Source organism: Odocoileus virginianus, chromosome 19 (assembly GCF_023699985.2).
Source record: "Odocoileus virginianus isolate 20LAN1187 ecotype Illinois chromosome 19, Ovbor_1.2, whole genome shotgun sequence".
Taxonomy (NCBI): Eukaryota; Metazoa; Chordata; class Mammalia; order Artiodactyla; family Cervidae; genus Odocoileus; species Odocoileus virginianus.
Window position 1 is genome coordinate 44590129 of NC_069692.1, and position 14379 is coordinate 44604507.

The 14379-nt window shown below is 41.5% G+C and overlaps 1 protein-coding gene across 1 annotated transcript; it reads right to left on the reverse strand.

Annotated features, from left to right (window-relative positions):
* Nucleotides 1-901: 901 nt before the first annotated feature.
* Nucleotides 902-14066, reverse strand: SMIM8 (small integral membrane protein 8). Its single transcript, XM_020879146.2, has 3 exons — nucleotides 14006-14066; nucleotides 2914-3071; nucleotides 902-1309 (listed from the first exon to the last, which is right to left on the reverse strand). The coding sequence occupies exons 2-3, from the start codon at nucleotides 3046-3048 to the stop codon at nucleotides 1151-1153; spliced, it is 294 nt and encodes a 97-aa protein (XP_020734805.2). The 5' UTR covers nucleotides 3049-3071; nucleotides 14006-14066; the 3' UTR covers nucleotides 902-1150.
* Nucleotides 14067-14379: the final 313 nt, after the last annotated feature.

Here is a 14379-nt window from a genome sequence, read left to right on the forward strand (position 1 = left end):
ATATAGACAACTCAATTAGCTAAGCTCTTCAATATCTACAAATCAGACATAATCACTTTTTCATGTATCTTACAAAACCACCATGAAGCACTGGAAATTAAATCTTATGATTTAATTATGATGATACACTCTGCCTGTGCCATTATTTTACTTGTTAATAATGAAACAAAATTTCAAAGACAAGATTTATTTACTAAGATGCAATTCCAATGATTTGGAGAATGTGGTAAATATCTAGAAATAAAACACATCTAGAACCCTCATCAGAAAGGTATGAGGTAAACCCCACATACTTACGGTTACTTTAAATCTAGACCTTCTTACCTACTGAGCAGCTCTAGTGTTCAACTAACTATAAGAACATCTGGTCTTACATTTATCATATCATTGTAACATTAAATTACAGTGATAACAATGAAATGAAATAACAATGAAATAACAAATTACAATGAAAACAAAATAGGTAACATTTAGTTATAGTCAAATAAAAACATCATACTCAGTATACCATACTGTCTGGTTTTTTGGTTTTTTTTTAAAGAAAAACTCCAATTACTCTGGGTTATTCTTTCATTTAATCTTTATTTTAGTTATTGAGTGGGAGTATTTTTTCAACTAAAATAAAAATCTGGACCAAAATTAGCTGAAATGGAAAACTGAAATATAAGACCCATCTGTAACTCTATAAAAACTGTTTTTAACTGGAGGCTTTACAATAATTTATAATCATTTTCTTCTTCACCAGGTAGAAAGAGAACACTGCCTTTGCAAATAGCAAAACTAAACCTTCACAACAGCTGTAAATGTACATTTCCCTTAAAATATTAACAATACCACACAAATTTAAGAGCAGCAGTACTTTTATTGGACAGAACTTTACAATTTACAAAAATGACTTCCATTCTCATAGCACTTTTTAAAAGAGGATTTAATAAAATTAAAATACTGAACAGCTCTTCCTATGGAAGAAAGAATGCGACACGGGCTCCGTTTTGAAAGGACAACATCACTCTGGGGGTTTGGCTGCAATCGCCCTCCTTCTTCCTCAGCAGCATCTTCTGGAATAAGAAACAAGACACTGTGCGGTCCTAATCTTCAGCCGAAGATTTCAGAGCCCCCAGTAAACCTTCATCTGCAGCAACCAGCTCAATTAATCCCATTTAGATGTTTTCCGCCTCATATAACTGTGTCCCTCACTATCAATAGCTTCATAGAGGTCCTTCTTATTTTCCTGTGTCGCATGTAGGTAACCGATATAAGCCACGCAAAGCGAAAGGGTTATCAATCCGAAAGCCATTACAGGTTTGTTCTGTCAAAGGAAAAAAAAAAAACCCACAAGATCTCAATAAGACCAATCATTTGAGGAGACTCACATATCTCCTGCAGTTTCCACTTGTCATGCCAAGGCTTGAGTACCACACCAGCATTCCTAGGGTAAAATTTCATTTCTAGTATTTATCCATTTCTTTACTCGGTTAACTCCGCTCCTGCTAACTCAGAGACTACGGAAGATGCCTCCTCTTCACAGCTGGGACATCTCCGACCCTCACCTTTAGGAAGGAAATTGGCTCAGTTTTCAGTTACCTATGTTGTGAAAAAGTTGCTTGACTTCTTTGGACCCAAGTTTCCCATCTGCAAACCTTAAACTAGTTATTTTTATTAAGAAGCGAGGAATGAAGTCTGCGTGCTATTCCTGTCACCCAGGATCATGAAAAAGCTGGCAGAAAGCCTTTCATGTTACATACGAGGGGCAGCAAAACACACACCCCCTTCTCTGGGAACCTATTCTACCACCTCGAGAAACACAGTCACAGAACAGACATGCTGTTACAGTAACTCTGACTTGCTCTGTAAAATCCAAGACCCGAAGAGGCAAAGGGATGCTACTTTGATTTTTCTTTTTTGTCACACCACACAGTTTTTGGGATTTTAGTTCCCCAGCCAGGGGTTGAACGTGGGCCCTTGGCAGTGAGAGGGCAGAGTCCTAACCAGATAGCTAGGGAATTCCTGGATTTTTTAAATAAAAGCTTTTAAATTCTGTATTTTCTGCTTTTGTCATCATTTCTGCTTCTGTTTCATTACTATTCTTAATCATCAAAAAAAATTAAGGTCAAACTTTTTTAGTGGGATGGACATCTGAGAAAGGCTACATGCTCAGAGTAGCTTACTTTTGCAGTTCTTGAAATGTACTTGGCAAGTAAAAAAACACATTAGTTCAAAGTTTTTAAAACTTTCTACCTTGATTTAATTATTTGATTGCTAAATTGACCTATTTAACCTTCCAACAGTTTATACTGGTAACTATGTTATTAAAATTCTAATAAAATTCAAACATTTAAGTACATTTTATGACTTGATTTGCATTTTTCAAAAAATAAAACTTAACAAATCAAATGTATTCAGTAACTTGCTACAAAAATTATGATTAGCTAACTCCCTAACAGTGTATAAATGCATGTTTTCAAATTTTTCAATATATGTTTGCAAAATCTCCTATGTTAAAATATTATTAATAAGCCTGGAATTGTAGACTGATCAGATTTTCATTCTGTTTTCTTTGTTTCAATGGAAGGTCTTATTTACTTAATAGTACCTGATCAAACAAGTTTCCTTAAAATCAATACACCTATTAAAATAAAATTTTAAACAGGAATGTGACCAGTTGATTCATTAAAATTCAACTATTTACCATTTAAATTCTCAAACACCCTCAAAATAATTAGTTTTATATCTGTATCTAGTGAAACAGCATTTAAGATTTTCCTTCCATCTGCTTCTTATCCACAGAGAAGTCTTACTGGTTAACATCAAATTTCCATGATAAAATCAAATGTTACAGGAAAATCAGAACTTTCTATTTCCGAAAGCCTAGGTAAATTGAACATAAAGTCTTATCCTAGATGTATTTCTTACAGGTTTAATGAAGAGCTCTGGATTCACAGCTCGAAATAAGGTTGTGGTGCGGACCCCTCTGAGTCCTACGTTTCCCGGGTCTTTCTCCTTGGGCGGCTCCTTTTTAAAGGCTGGAGGCTCGGGTGCTGAAGACATCTTGACTAACGATGATTTAATACCTAAAAATAAAATAAGAGACTTTTTTTCCCTTCAAAGTTATGTTTTTCTGATAATGCTCTTAAAAAAATCATTCTATATTCAGTCTTTTTTCAAATTCCAGTCTAGATATATACCAAAAGTGATGGTCAATTCTTTTATTACTTTATATAACACGTACTTTGGCCTTTAGGTTTTGTTTGTTAAAATGGTTATTTTGTTTTTCATTTCGTGGAACCAGTGAGGTATGCAAAAGTCGTTTTCCTACTTTCCAGGAGCCTACAGAATTTGTTTGTTGGTATGGGTCACGCTCTGTCTTGCTATGTGAAGGGGGCACTACGGGTAGGAGTGGCCGGTGGGTTGCCCACACCTTGATTTCCCTCCATTTTCACCGCTGCTCACGTGGGTTGCCCACACCTTCTTGACTTCCCTCCATTTTCACCGTTGCTCACGTGGGTTGCCCACACCTTCTTGATTTCCCTCCATTTTCACCGTTGCTCACCTCCCACAGCCCTTTCAGGGCACCGACCTAAGAAGCGTGAGCGTTCTTTTGCTCTGTTCCTCCTACAGATCGACTCCTCCCGCGCCTCCCCTTCCCACCGCTCTGCCCCCCTCCCCTGGGCCACCCAGGAAGGGGGAGCAGCTGTTTCCTCACTCTGTGGCCCGCTCTCTGGCAACAAACACCGTGCCACCTCCTTAACTGGAAATCCTTTTTCTCTTAATGACTCAGAATCTATCCTGATAGATCCAAGTACGTCTTTTGGCTTCTGGCTCTCCCTGCCACAATGTCAATACTTTGTGAATATTTTTTTCTTCTACATACTACTGGGCAAAAGGTTATTCTTACCAATCCTGCCACCAAATGCTGGTGGGGTGGGTGGGGGGAAGTTTGGAAGGGAAAAGACAGGGAAAGAAGCCTTCCAAAGAGCGGCTCAGATTCATGACAACATAATAAAATTCTTTGGGGGAAATGCTGGACCCTCAGTAAACGTTATGAAATGAGACTCAAACACTCACATTTAAACACTTGTTGGGGCTTTGTTTATTCAAGTATTGAGTTTTCCATTTTACAGTCTTCATAAGAGCAATATTTTTGCAACTTTATTATTTATGGAGAAGCTTTTAGGAGTTCAGTTTTTTCAAAACTGTCTTTGAAAAAGATCAGTCAATGAGGAAACTCAACACATGTAATCCAAACGCAGGAGTGTGTTGGGCAGAGCAGCTGTCCATCAGCAAGAGGGTCTTCTTTTCACTCCTTTCATCCTTCTGCCAACCATTCTCAGTCATTCATCAAACTACTCATGTTCTTTGGACATGTATGCTGGCTTCATCTTCACTGGGGAGCAAATGAACATCTCTGAAGCCCTGGCTGTTAACTGACTTGCTAATGACACGTGCTCTCACCTCTTCCGACCACAATGCATCGCAGCAGAATAGAACGAACATCAACCTCCATTTACCTCCTCTTCGAAGCCCACCTTGGACATGAATCACATGAGGTAACAACTCATAAAACACTCAGTTCAACAGCATTTAAAACATCATTCAAGTGGTAACTAGCAAGTTTTTAAAAAATTTCAACAGCATTCAAGTTACTAATTTTCTCTATTGGAACAGTGATTTTTTTCCACTACAGACAACTTCTGAAACAATTCCATGATATGCCTGAAATCTGTTCAGCCATCACATGTGTCCAACACATCATGCCCAAGGTTACCAAAAAACTCCAATGTTTTCTGCTGAACCAGGGGTCCACTCACATGCACATTTCTTAGGTGAATTTCTTGAAACTGTAAACTGAAGAAAAATGCACAAACTTAAAGTTGCAAGATAAGTTTTATTTGGGGATCTTATTGAGGTCTATTGCCCGGGAGACAGCCTCTCAGCTATATATATGTTGTATTTGCACAGGATTCTCTCTTTCCTTAGCTGAACCTATATTTACTTTGTGATGAAACAAGTAAATAAGCAATCAAGGTAGTATTTATTATAATGTAACCTCTAGATACCCACATTCCATTTACGTCAAACTGTTCATGTTAAACTCTTTGCCAGAAATGACAATTAAAGAATACATGGGCTGGAAACTACTGCAAATGTTTACTGAAAGGGACTTTTACAAATTAAACGGCTTCCCTGGTAGCTCAGATGGTAAAGAATCTACCTGCAATGCAAGAAACCCCGGTTCAATTTCTGGGTCAAGAGGATCTACTGTAGAAGGGATAGGCTACCCATTCCAGTACTCTGGCTGGGAGAATTCCATGGACTGGATAGCCCATGGGGTCACAAAGGGTCAGACATGACTGAGCGACTTTCACTTTTACAAATTAAAGAATTACCTACCACACTATACTACCACAATTTTCATTGTTCTTGATACTTTTAGGAACACATGAGTCTTGGGCGTAGTTGCTCAGTCATGTCCGACTCTTCGTAACCTCACGGACTGTAGTCCGCCAGGCTCCTCTGTCCATGGAGAGTATTCAGGGAAGAATACTGGAGTGGGTTGCCATGCCCTCCTCCGGGGGGTCTCCCACGTTGCAAGCAGACTCTTTATTGTCTGAGCCCCCAGGGGAGCCCAAGAACACTGGGGTGGGCAGCCTGTCCCTTCTCCAGGGGGTCTTCCTGACCCAGGAATCAAGCCGGGGTCTCCTGCATTGCAGGCGGATTTTTTCACCAGTTGAGCTACCAGGGAAGCCCAATGAAAGTACTGCTTTCTATCATGTATCATTCTTCTACTCGGCCTGGTATAAGACAGCTCAGTACTGTTGCTGCTTCTCTTTGTTTGCGCCATAGTCACCACTGATGCTCCAACGGTTCCCCCCAAAGTTCATGAGCTTGTTTATACCACTCATGGAACTAACAAAATGTTAACAACCTTCTATTCTTGCCTGGAGAATCCCCATGGATGCGGGAGCCTGGCGGGCTACAGCCATGGGGTCACAAAGAGTAGGAACTGACTGGGTGACTAAGTGCGCACACACACACATCTTACATTTATGAAAATAATTACACCAATATTATTTTACTTAAATATACAACTTTATATGTTTATTATTCTTAGGACTGGCCAATGCATTTCTATTACAATATGACAGAATGCCCCCTAAATATGACAAATCTTTGATTTGGAAATTATTTTAGAATCTTACACTTTAGAACTACTGACTTTAATTCATGTATGAGTGTGGAGCAGGACCATAATGAAAACAGCGCCGAAGAATTGATGCTTTTGAACTGTGGTGTTGGAGAAGACTCTTGAGAGTCCCTGGGACTGCAAGGAGATCAAACCAGACAATCTTAGAAGGAAATCAGTCCTGAATATTCATTGGAAGGACTGATGTTGAAGCTGAAGCTCCAATACTTTGGCCACCTGATGTGAAGAGCTGACTCACTGGAAATGACCTAACGCTGGGAGATTGAAGGCAGGAGGAGAAGGGGATGACAGAGGATGAGATGGTTGGATGGCGTCACCGACTAGATGAACATGAGTTTGAGCAAGCTCTGGGAGATGGTGATGGACAGGGAGGCCTGGTGTGCTGCAGTCCATGGGGTCGCAGAGAGTCAGACATGATTAAGTGACTGAACTGAATGACTCACTGATACTTTAAATAAAAAGAGACAGATTACTGAGGCCAAAAAGACTTATTAGGTAAGAATTTGTAATAAGAACAGAACCTAATGAGACTTCTCATGTAAGAGAATGTCCTTTTATACCTCCTCATACACCTGGCCCAGAGCTCTAGGAATATGACTGTGAAAGACAACCAAGATGTGGTGGTTGAATAAGTACATAAAATGCAAAACCTCAGTTGTTTCTTCACAGGTGTGTTAATCAGAGCTGATATAAGTTCTAATTTTAAAAGCTATAGAACTAATCATAAATTCAAAGCACAGCAACAACCTATTCCAACACTGAGTGGACAGTACCTCAAAATAGTTACCATCTGACACACATCCATTAGAGCTTCTAAGTCTCCCCATCACTTTCTCCGTTTTTCTCTTACTCATTTTTCCCCACTGCAAGGCACGAGGTAAATCACACTTACTTATTCACATATGATACTGATCAATCTCTAGATATACTTGCTTTCAAGATGGGTTTGTTTTTAAGCCAGGACCCACATCTATTGTGTTATAAAGGGAACTCTTCCTCCCGTGTGCGCACACACATGCATGCACACACACACACAAACTAGCAGGGATGATAGGAACTTGACACTGCATGCTGCTGGCTAATTTGTTGATTAATTTCTGTGACAGCTGACCTCTAAAACACTCAATAAGTTAGGTATCCCAGGGGCCACTCCTGGCTGTGCAATCTGTCCAGGTGCCCTGTTCTTATTTCATTTTTTTCCATCACACATTTCTTGTTTCCTTAAATAAGAAATTGTGTACATAATTTTAATAGAAGAGACTTGCATCTTTCATCAGTTCAGTTCAGTCGCTCAGTCGTGTCCAACTCTTTGTGACCCCATGAACAGCAGCACTCCCGGCCTCCCTGTCCATCACAAACTCCTGGAGTTTACTCAAACTCACGTCTATCGAGTCGGTGATGCCACCCAGCCATCTCATCCTCTGTTGTCCCCTTCTCCTCCTGCCCCCAATCCCTCCCAGCATCAGGCTCTTTTCCAGTGAGTCAACTCCTTGCATCAGGTGGCCCAAGTACTGGAATTCCAGCTTCAACATCAGTCCTTCCAATGAACACCCAGGACTGGTCTCCTTTAGGATGGACTGGCTGGATCTCCTTGCAGTCCACGGGACTCTCAAGAGTCTTCTCCAACACCACAGTTCAAAAGCATCAACGCTTTGGTGCTCAGCTTTCTTCACAGTCCAATTCTCACATCCATACATGACCACTGGAAAACCATAGCCTTGACTAGACGGACCTTTGTTGACAAAGTAATGTCTCTGCTTTTTAATATGCTATCTAGGTTGGTCATAGCTTTTCTTCCAAGAAGTAAGCGTCTTTTAATTTCATGGCTGCAGTCACCATCTGCAGTGATTTTGGAGCCCCCCCAAAATAAAGTCTGACATTGTTTCCACTGTTTCCCCATCTACTTGCCATGAAGTGATGGGACCAGATGCCATGATCTTAGTTTTCTGAGTGTTGAGTTTTAAGCCAACTTTTTCACTCTCCTCTTTCACTTTCATCAAGAGATTTTTTTAGTTCTTCTTCACTTTCTGCCATAAGGGTGGTGTCATCTGCATATCTGAGGTTATTGGTATTTCCCCCGGCAATCTTGATTCCAGCTTGTGCTTCTTCCAGCCCAGTGTTTCTCATGATGTACTCTGCATATAAGTTAAATAAGCACGGTGACAATATACAGCCTTGACATACTCCTTTTCCTATTTGGAACCAGTCTGTTGTTCCATGTCCAGTTCTAACTGTTGCTTCCTGATCTGCATACAGATGTCTCAGGAGACAGGTCAGGTGGTCTGGTATTCCCATCTCTTGAAGAATTTCCCACAGTTTATTGTGATCCACACAGTCAAAGGCTTTGGCATAGTCAATAAAGCAGAAATAGATATTTTTCTGGAACTCTCTTTTTTCGATGATCCAGCAGATGTTGGCAATTTCATCTCTGGTTCCTCTGCCTTTTCTAAAACCAGCTTAAACATCTGGACGTTCACAGTTCACGTATTGCTGAAGCCTGGCTTGGAGAATTTTGAGCATTACTTTACTAGCGTGTGAGATGAGTACAACTGTGCTGTAGTTTGAGCATTCTTTGGCTTTACCTTTCTTTGTGATTGGAATGAAAACTGACATTTTCCAGTCCTGTGGCCATTGCTGAGTTTTCCAGATTTGCTAGCATATTGAGTGCAGCACTTTCAGAGCATCAGCTTTTAGGATTTGAAATAGCTCAACTGGAATTCCATCACCTCCACTAGCTTTGTTCATACTGATACTTCCTAAGGCCCACTTGACTTCACATTCCAGGATGTCTGGCTCTAGGTGAGTGATCACACCATCGTGATTATCTGGGTCATGAAAATCTTTTTTGTACAGTTCTTCTGTGTATTCTTAATATCTTAATACCTCTTCTTAATATCTTCTGCTTCTGTTAGCTCTATACCATTTCTGCCCTTTATTGTGCCCATCTTTGCATGAAATGTTCCCTTGGTATCTCTAATTTTCTTGAAGAAATCTCTAGTCTTTCCCATTCTGTTGTTTTCCTGTTTCTTTGTGTTGATCACTGAGGAAGGCTTTCTTATCTCTCCTTGCTATCCTTTGCAACTCTGCATTCAAATGGGTATATCTTTCCTTTTCTCCTTTGCCTTTTGCTTCTCTTCTTTTCACAGCTGTTTGTAAGGCCTCCTCAGACAGCCATTTTGCTTTTTTGCATTTCTTTTCCATGGGGATGGTCTTGATCCCTGCATTTTTCATACCTGCCTGTAAAAAAAGATCTAAACTACGCTGCACTGGCTTCATACATCTCTCCTGGACAAAAAACAAGTCTGTTCAACAACTGCTGCTGGGAAAACTGGACAGTCACATGTAAAAGAATGAAATTAGAAGATTCTCTGACACCATATACAAACATAAACTTAAAATGGATTAAAGGCCTAAGTTTAAGACTGGATACTATAAAACTCTTAGAGGAAAATATAGGCAGAACATTCTTTGACATAAGTCTCAGCAATATCTTTTTGGATTCCAAAGGATCCACCTACTACAGTGATGAAAATAAAACAAAAATAAACAAATGGGACCTAATTAACTTAAAAGCTTTTGCACAGCAAAGGAAACCATAAACAAAATGAAAAGACAACCAACAATGGGAAAAAAAGTACTTACAAATCATGGGATCAAGGGATTAATCTCCAAACATACAAATAGGTCATGAAGCTCAATATCCAAAAAAAAAATCAAACAACCCAAACAAAAAATGGGCATTAGACCTAAACAGACATTTCTGCAAAGAAGACATACAGAAGGCCAAAAAACATATAAAAAGGTTCTCAACACTGCTAACTATCAGAGGATCAAAATTACAGTGAGGTATCACCTCTCACAGTTCAGAATGCCCATCATTGAAAAATCCACAAATAATAAATGCTGGAGAGGATGTGGGGAAAAGGGAAACTTTCATCTCTGTTGGTGCAGCTGCATGGCAGCTTCTTAAAAACTGAAAATAGAGCCACTATATGATCCAGCAATCCCACTCCTAGGCATACAGCCAGAGAAAACCATAATCCAGAACGATACATGCATGCCAGTGTTCACTGCAGCCTGTTTACAATAGCCAAGACATGTAGGCAACGTAAATGTCCATCAGCAGATGAATGGATAAAGATGTGGTACATATACACAATGGAATATTACTCAGTCCTAAGAAATGAAAGAAGAAAAGCTATGACAAACCTAGACAGCATGTTAAAAAGCAGAGACCTTACTTTGCCGACAAAGGTCCATATAGTTAAAACTATGGTTATTCCAGTAGTCATGTATGGATGTGAGAGTTGGACTATAAACAAGTTTGAATACTGAAAAATTTGAGCTGTGGTGTTAGAGAAGACTCTTGAGAGCCCCTTGGACTGCAAGGAGATCAAACTAGTCCATCCTAAAGGAAATCAGCCCTGAATATTCATTGCGAGGACTGATGCTGAAGCTGAATCTCCAATACTTTGGTCACCTGATGTGAAGAACTGACTCATTGAAAAAAACCCTGATGCTGGGAAAGACTGAAGGCAAGAGGAGAAGGAGACAACAGAGGATGAGATGGTTGGATGGCATCACTGACTCAATGGTCATGAGTTTGAGTGAGCTCTGGGAGATGGTGAAGGACAGGGAAGCCTGGTGTGCTGCAGTCCATGGGGTCGCAAAGATTCAGACACAACTGAGCGACTGAACAACAACAAAAAATGAAATAATGCCACTGCAGCAAAAAGGATGGACCCAGAGATCATACGAAGCGGAGTCAGCAGAGAGAGAAGGACAGATACCATACGGTATCACTTATATGTGGGATCTAAATGACACAAACGTGTTTACAAAACGGAAACAGACTCACGGACACAGAAAACAAACTTATGGTTACAGAAAAGGGAACGGCAGCCTGGGACAATGGGGAAGGAAATGGCATCCACTCCAGTCCTCTTGCCTGGAGAATCCCAGGGACGGGGGAGCCTGGTGGGCTGCAGTCCATGGGGTCGCTAAGAGTTGGGCACAACTGAGCGACTTCACTTTCCCTTTTCACTTTCATGCACTGGAGAAGGAAATGGCAGCCCACTCCACTGTTCTCGCCTGGAGAATCCCAGGGACGGGGGAGCCTGGTGGGCTGCCATCTATGGGGTCACACAGGGTCGGACACGACTGAAGCGACTTAGCAGCAGCAGCAGCATGGGATAAACGAGGAATCTGGGATTAACATACACGACTATATATAAAATAATCAACAGTGATGTACCGCATAACACAGGAGCTACACTCAGTGTTCTGTAATAAACCATAAGGGAAAAGAATCTGCAACAAACGCACGTGTGACTAAGTCACACACTGCGCTGCACATCTGCAGCTAAGCTGTAAATAAACCATCCTCCAAAATCTAAGAGCTTTTAAAAAACAGATCTAAGCTAAACTGCATTTCCTTCATACGTCCCTCCCAGTAAAAGCTTCTTTGCCTTTTTCTCCTGCCCATTCTCTGGGGAAGGCAATATGTGACAGGAAAGGAAGCAGCAGTCTCTTTGTAGCAACGTCCCAGAGGGTGAGTGAAAATGGAGCCCCCAGAACGAATACACTGTGCGAGACGGTACAAAGATGGTCCTGAGCAGCAGGAATTTTAAACCATTTTCTCTCCTTTATTAAAATTCCTGCCCTGTGGGATAATCCAGAATGTACTTGGCAGCTGATATTAAACAATTTGCTGGCACAAAACTGGCATGACATAAAAATTAGACCAAGATATAAAGAACATGAGTTACTCTGGTGAAAAACTTAATCCTTAGATATTCATTTTGAAATAAGCATCTCAACAGAAGATAAATGAAAAAAAAAAAAAACTGTCAGAATCACAGAATACTGGTGAGAAGGAATGCCAGCAATAAAGCCTTGCTTTTATTAAATAAAAGTCTTAGGGAATTATAAAATGGACAAAATACTTTTATGTACTTGTTTTTGTTTCACATACCACACTATTTCAAAATTTAAGAAAATAATTTGAAGTTTGGGGCAGGACATCTTAAAAATAATTTGATTTAGAATAAACAAGTTCAGACAGTTTTCTGTCTTAAGGGAATGTACCATTGCTGCAAATTCCAACTTTGCAACCGATTAGGCGTATGTTTTTGAGTGAGCTTCAGTTTGCACTTTTATATTACCTATTGCATAGAATGACTTTGTAGATTAAATGAGGTAATATTTTTTAAAGGACACAACAGAAGTTCAACAAATGGTAGCTATTTTCTTCTCCACCAATGAATTCAATCCCTTTTTCTAAACGAATCTAAACCAAAAGAGATGACTGTCTTTGCACGGAAGAGTGAGATAATCCAGCTCACTCAAGTTCCAGCCAGCCCCTGGCCCACCACCTCACTCCTAAATCGCTAAGACTCAGCATTTGTAAGTCATTACAAGATTTAAGAAATGCAACAAAATGTTTTAACTGGAGAATAACTGCCCTACAGTGTTAGTTTCTGCTGCATAACAACAGCGCATCAACTATATGAATACATACATCCCCCCTCTCTCGAGCCGCCCACCCCACCCTTGTCCACCGGTCTGGTCTCACAGAGCACAGAACTGCGCGTCCTGTGCTATGCGGCAGCTTCCCACTAGCTATTTTACAACACCCAGGGTTCCTGCCTGGAGAATCCCAGGGACAGGGGAGCCTGGCGGGCTGCCGTCTCCGGGGTCGCAGAGTCAGACACGACTGAAGCGTCTCAGCAGCCGCCTGTGAGTGTCAACGCTACTCTCTACACGTCTCACCCTCTCCTCCCCAGCCCCCCACCATCCACAACCTGTCCTCCACATCTGTCTATTCCTGTCCTGGAAACGGCTTCATCAGTACCATTTGCTAGATGCCATATACATGCATTAATATACAATATTTGTTTCTCTTTCTCTGATTTTCTCCACTCTGTATGACAGACTCCAGATTCAACCTTTTCTCTACAAATGACCCAATTTCGTTCATTTTTATGGCTGAGTAATATTCCAACGAAGCATAAAATTATAATCACTTAATTTTTTAAAATTTATTCTTAATTGAAGGATAATTGCTTTACAATACTGTGTTGGTTTCTGTCATACATCAACATGAATCAGATACACATTATGTTCCCTCCCTTTTGGGTTTTAAATTTTAAAGATGAACTCTACATTTGTTGTTTTTAAGGTAAAAGAGTTATTTTTTTAATCCCTTGAAATTTACCATACCTAGAGACAGATACTGACAAAGAATGTTATTTACAAAGGATGTTGCCAACAATCAGAGGGCGGCAAAGTATTATTTGGGTCTGCTGCCTTCCCCATACTGTGGTACCTACACTACATCTTCCTATTAGTCAAAGACAGATGCCTTTGAAGCCTCCAGAAAAAGAAACTGCATTCAATTAAGTTCTAGACACTGTCTTGCAGGGGGCACACAGGACTGTAAACACAGTTAAAAAGAAAAGAGGAACCTCACGTGAGAAAACTACAAAACCACTTTCCCCTAATGAGGAGCTCGGCGAGGTGGGATACGAAAAACCTGTGCAGAAAATGAGAAGTTCTTTGGGGGCAGGTGTCCACGTCTGGGCGGGACGCGCGCCCCGCGGGCTCAGAACCCTCCAAGATCCGGCTCTGGGGGCTCCCCGAGTGAGGAGCCGGCCGTGCCGGGAAAGGCGGGGCTCGGGAGAACGCCGCCGAGTCCGAATCCACGCTCCTGGGGGCGAGGGCCACAGGGCGGCCGGGCCCGCCACGGCCAGGGCCGAGACCGCTGGGGGGCGGCCGCCTCGTCCCCGACCCGCCGCTCACCTGTCGCGGGGTCACCTCCCCTCCCCGCCGCCGCGCTCCGTCTCGGCTCCTCCTGCGGGAGAGAGCGTCTCAGCGCACTCCGCCAAGTGCGCTGCAGCGGCCCCTGCAGCCTGGAGGCTGCGGCGCAGGGGCGCGGGAGTAGTCTAGAGCCTCTCCCCACCACCCCTCCTCCAGAGGGATGGAGTTTGCAAGGGGCATTTTTGGTTTCTTCCTTTTTTACTTTATGTTTTCAGTCCCCTAGGTTCCAATAACTTTCCAGTTTCCCGTGTGTGTTTTGTGTAAGAAAAAGGAGAAATCACCTAGAACTACGTAAGTTTCTGTAATGGAAGGGGAAAGCTTTCTGATTTGGGAAAGAACACTCGGATCTGGTGTCC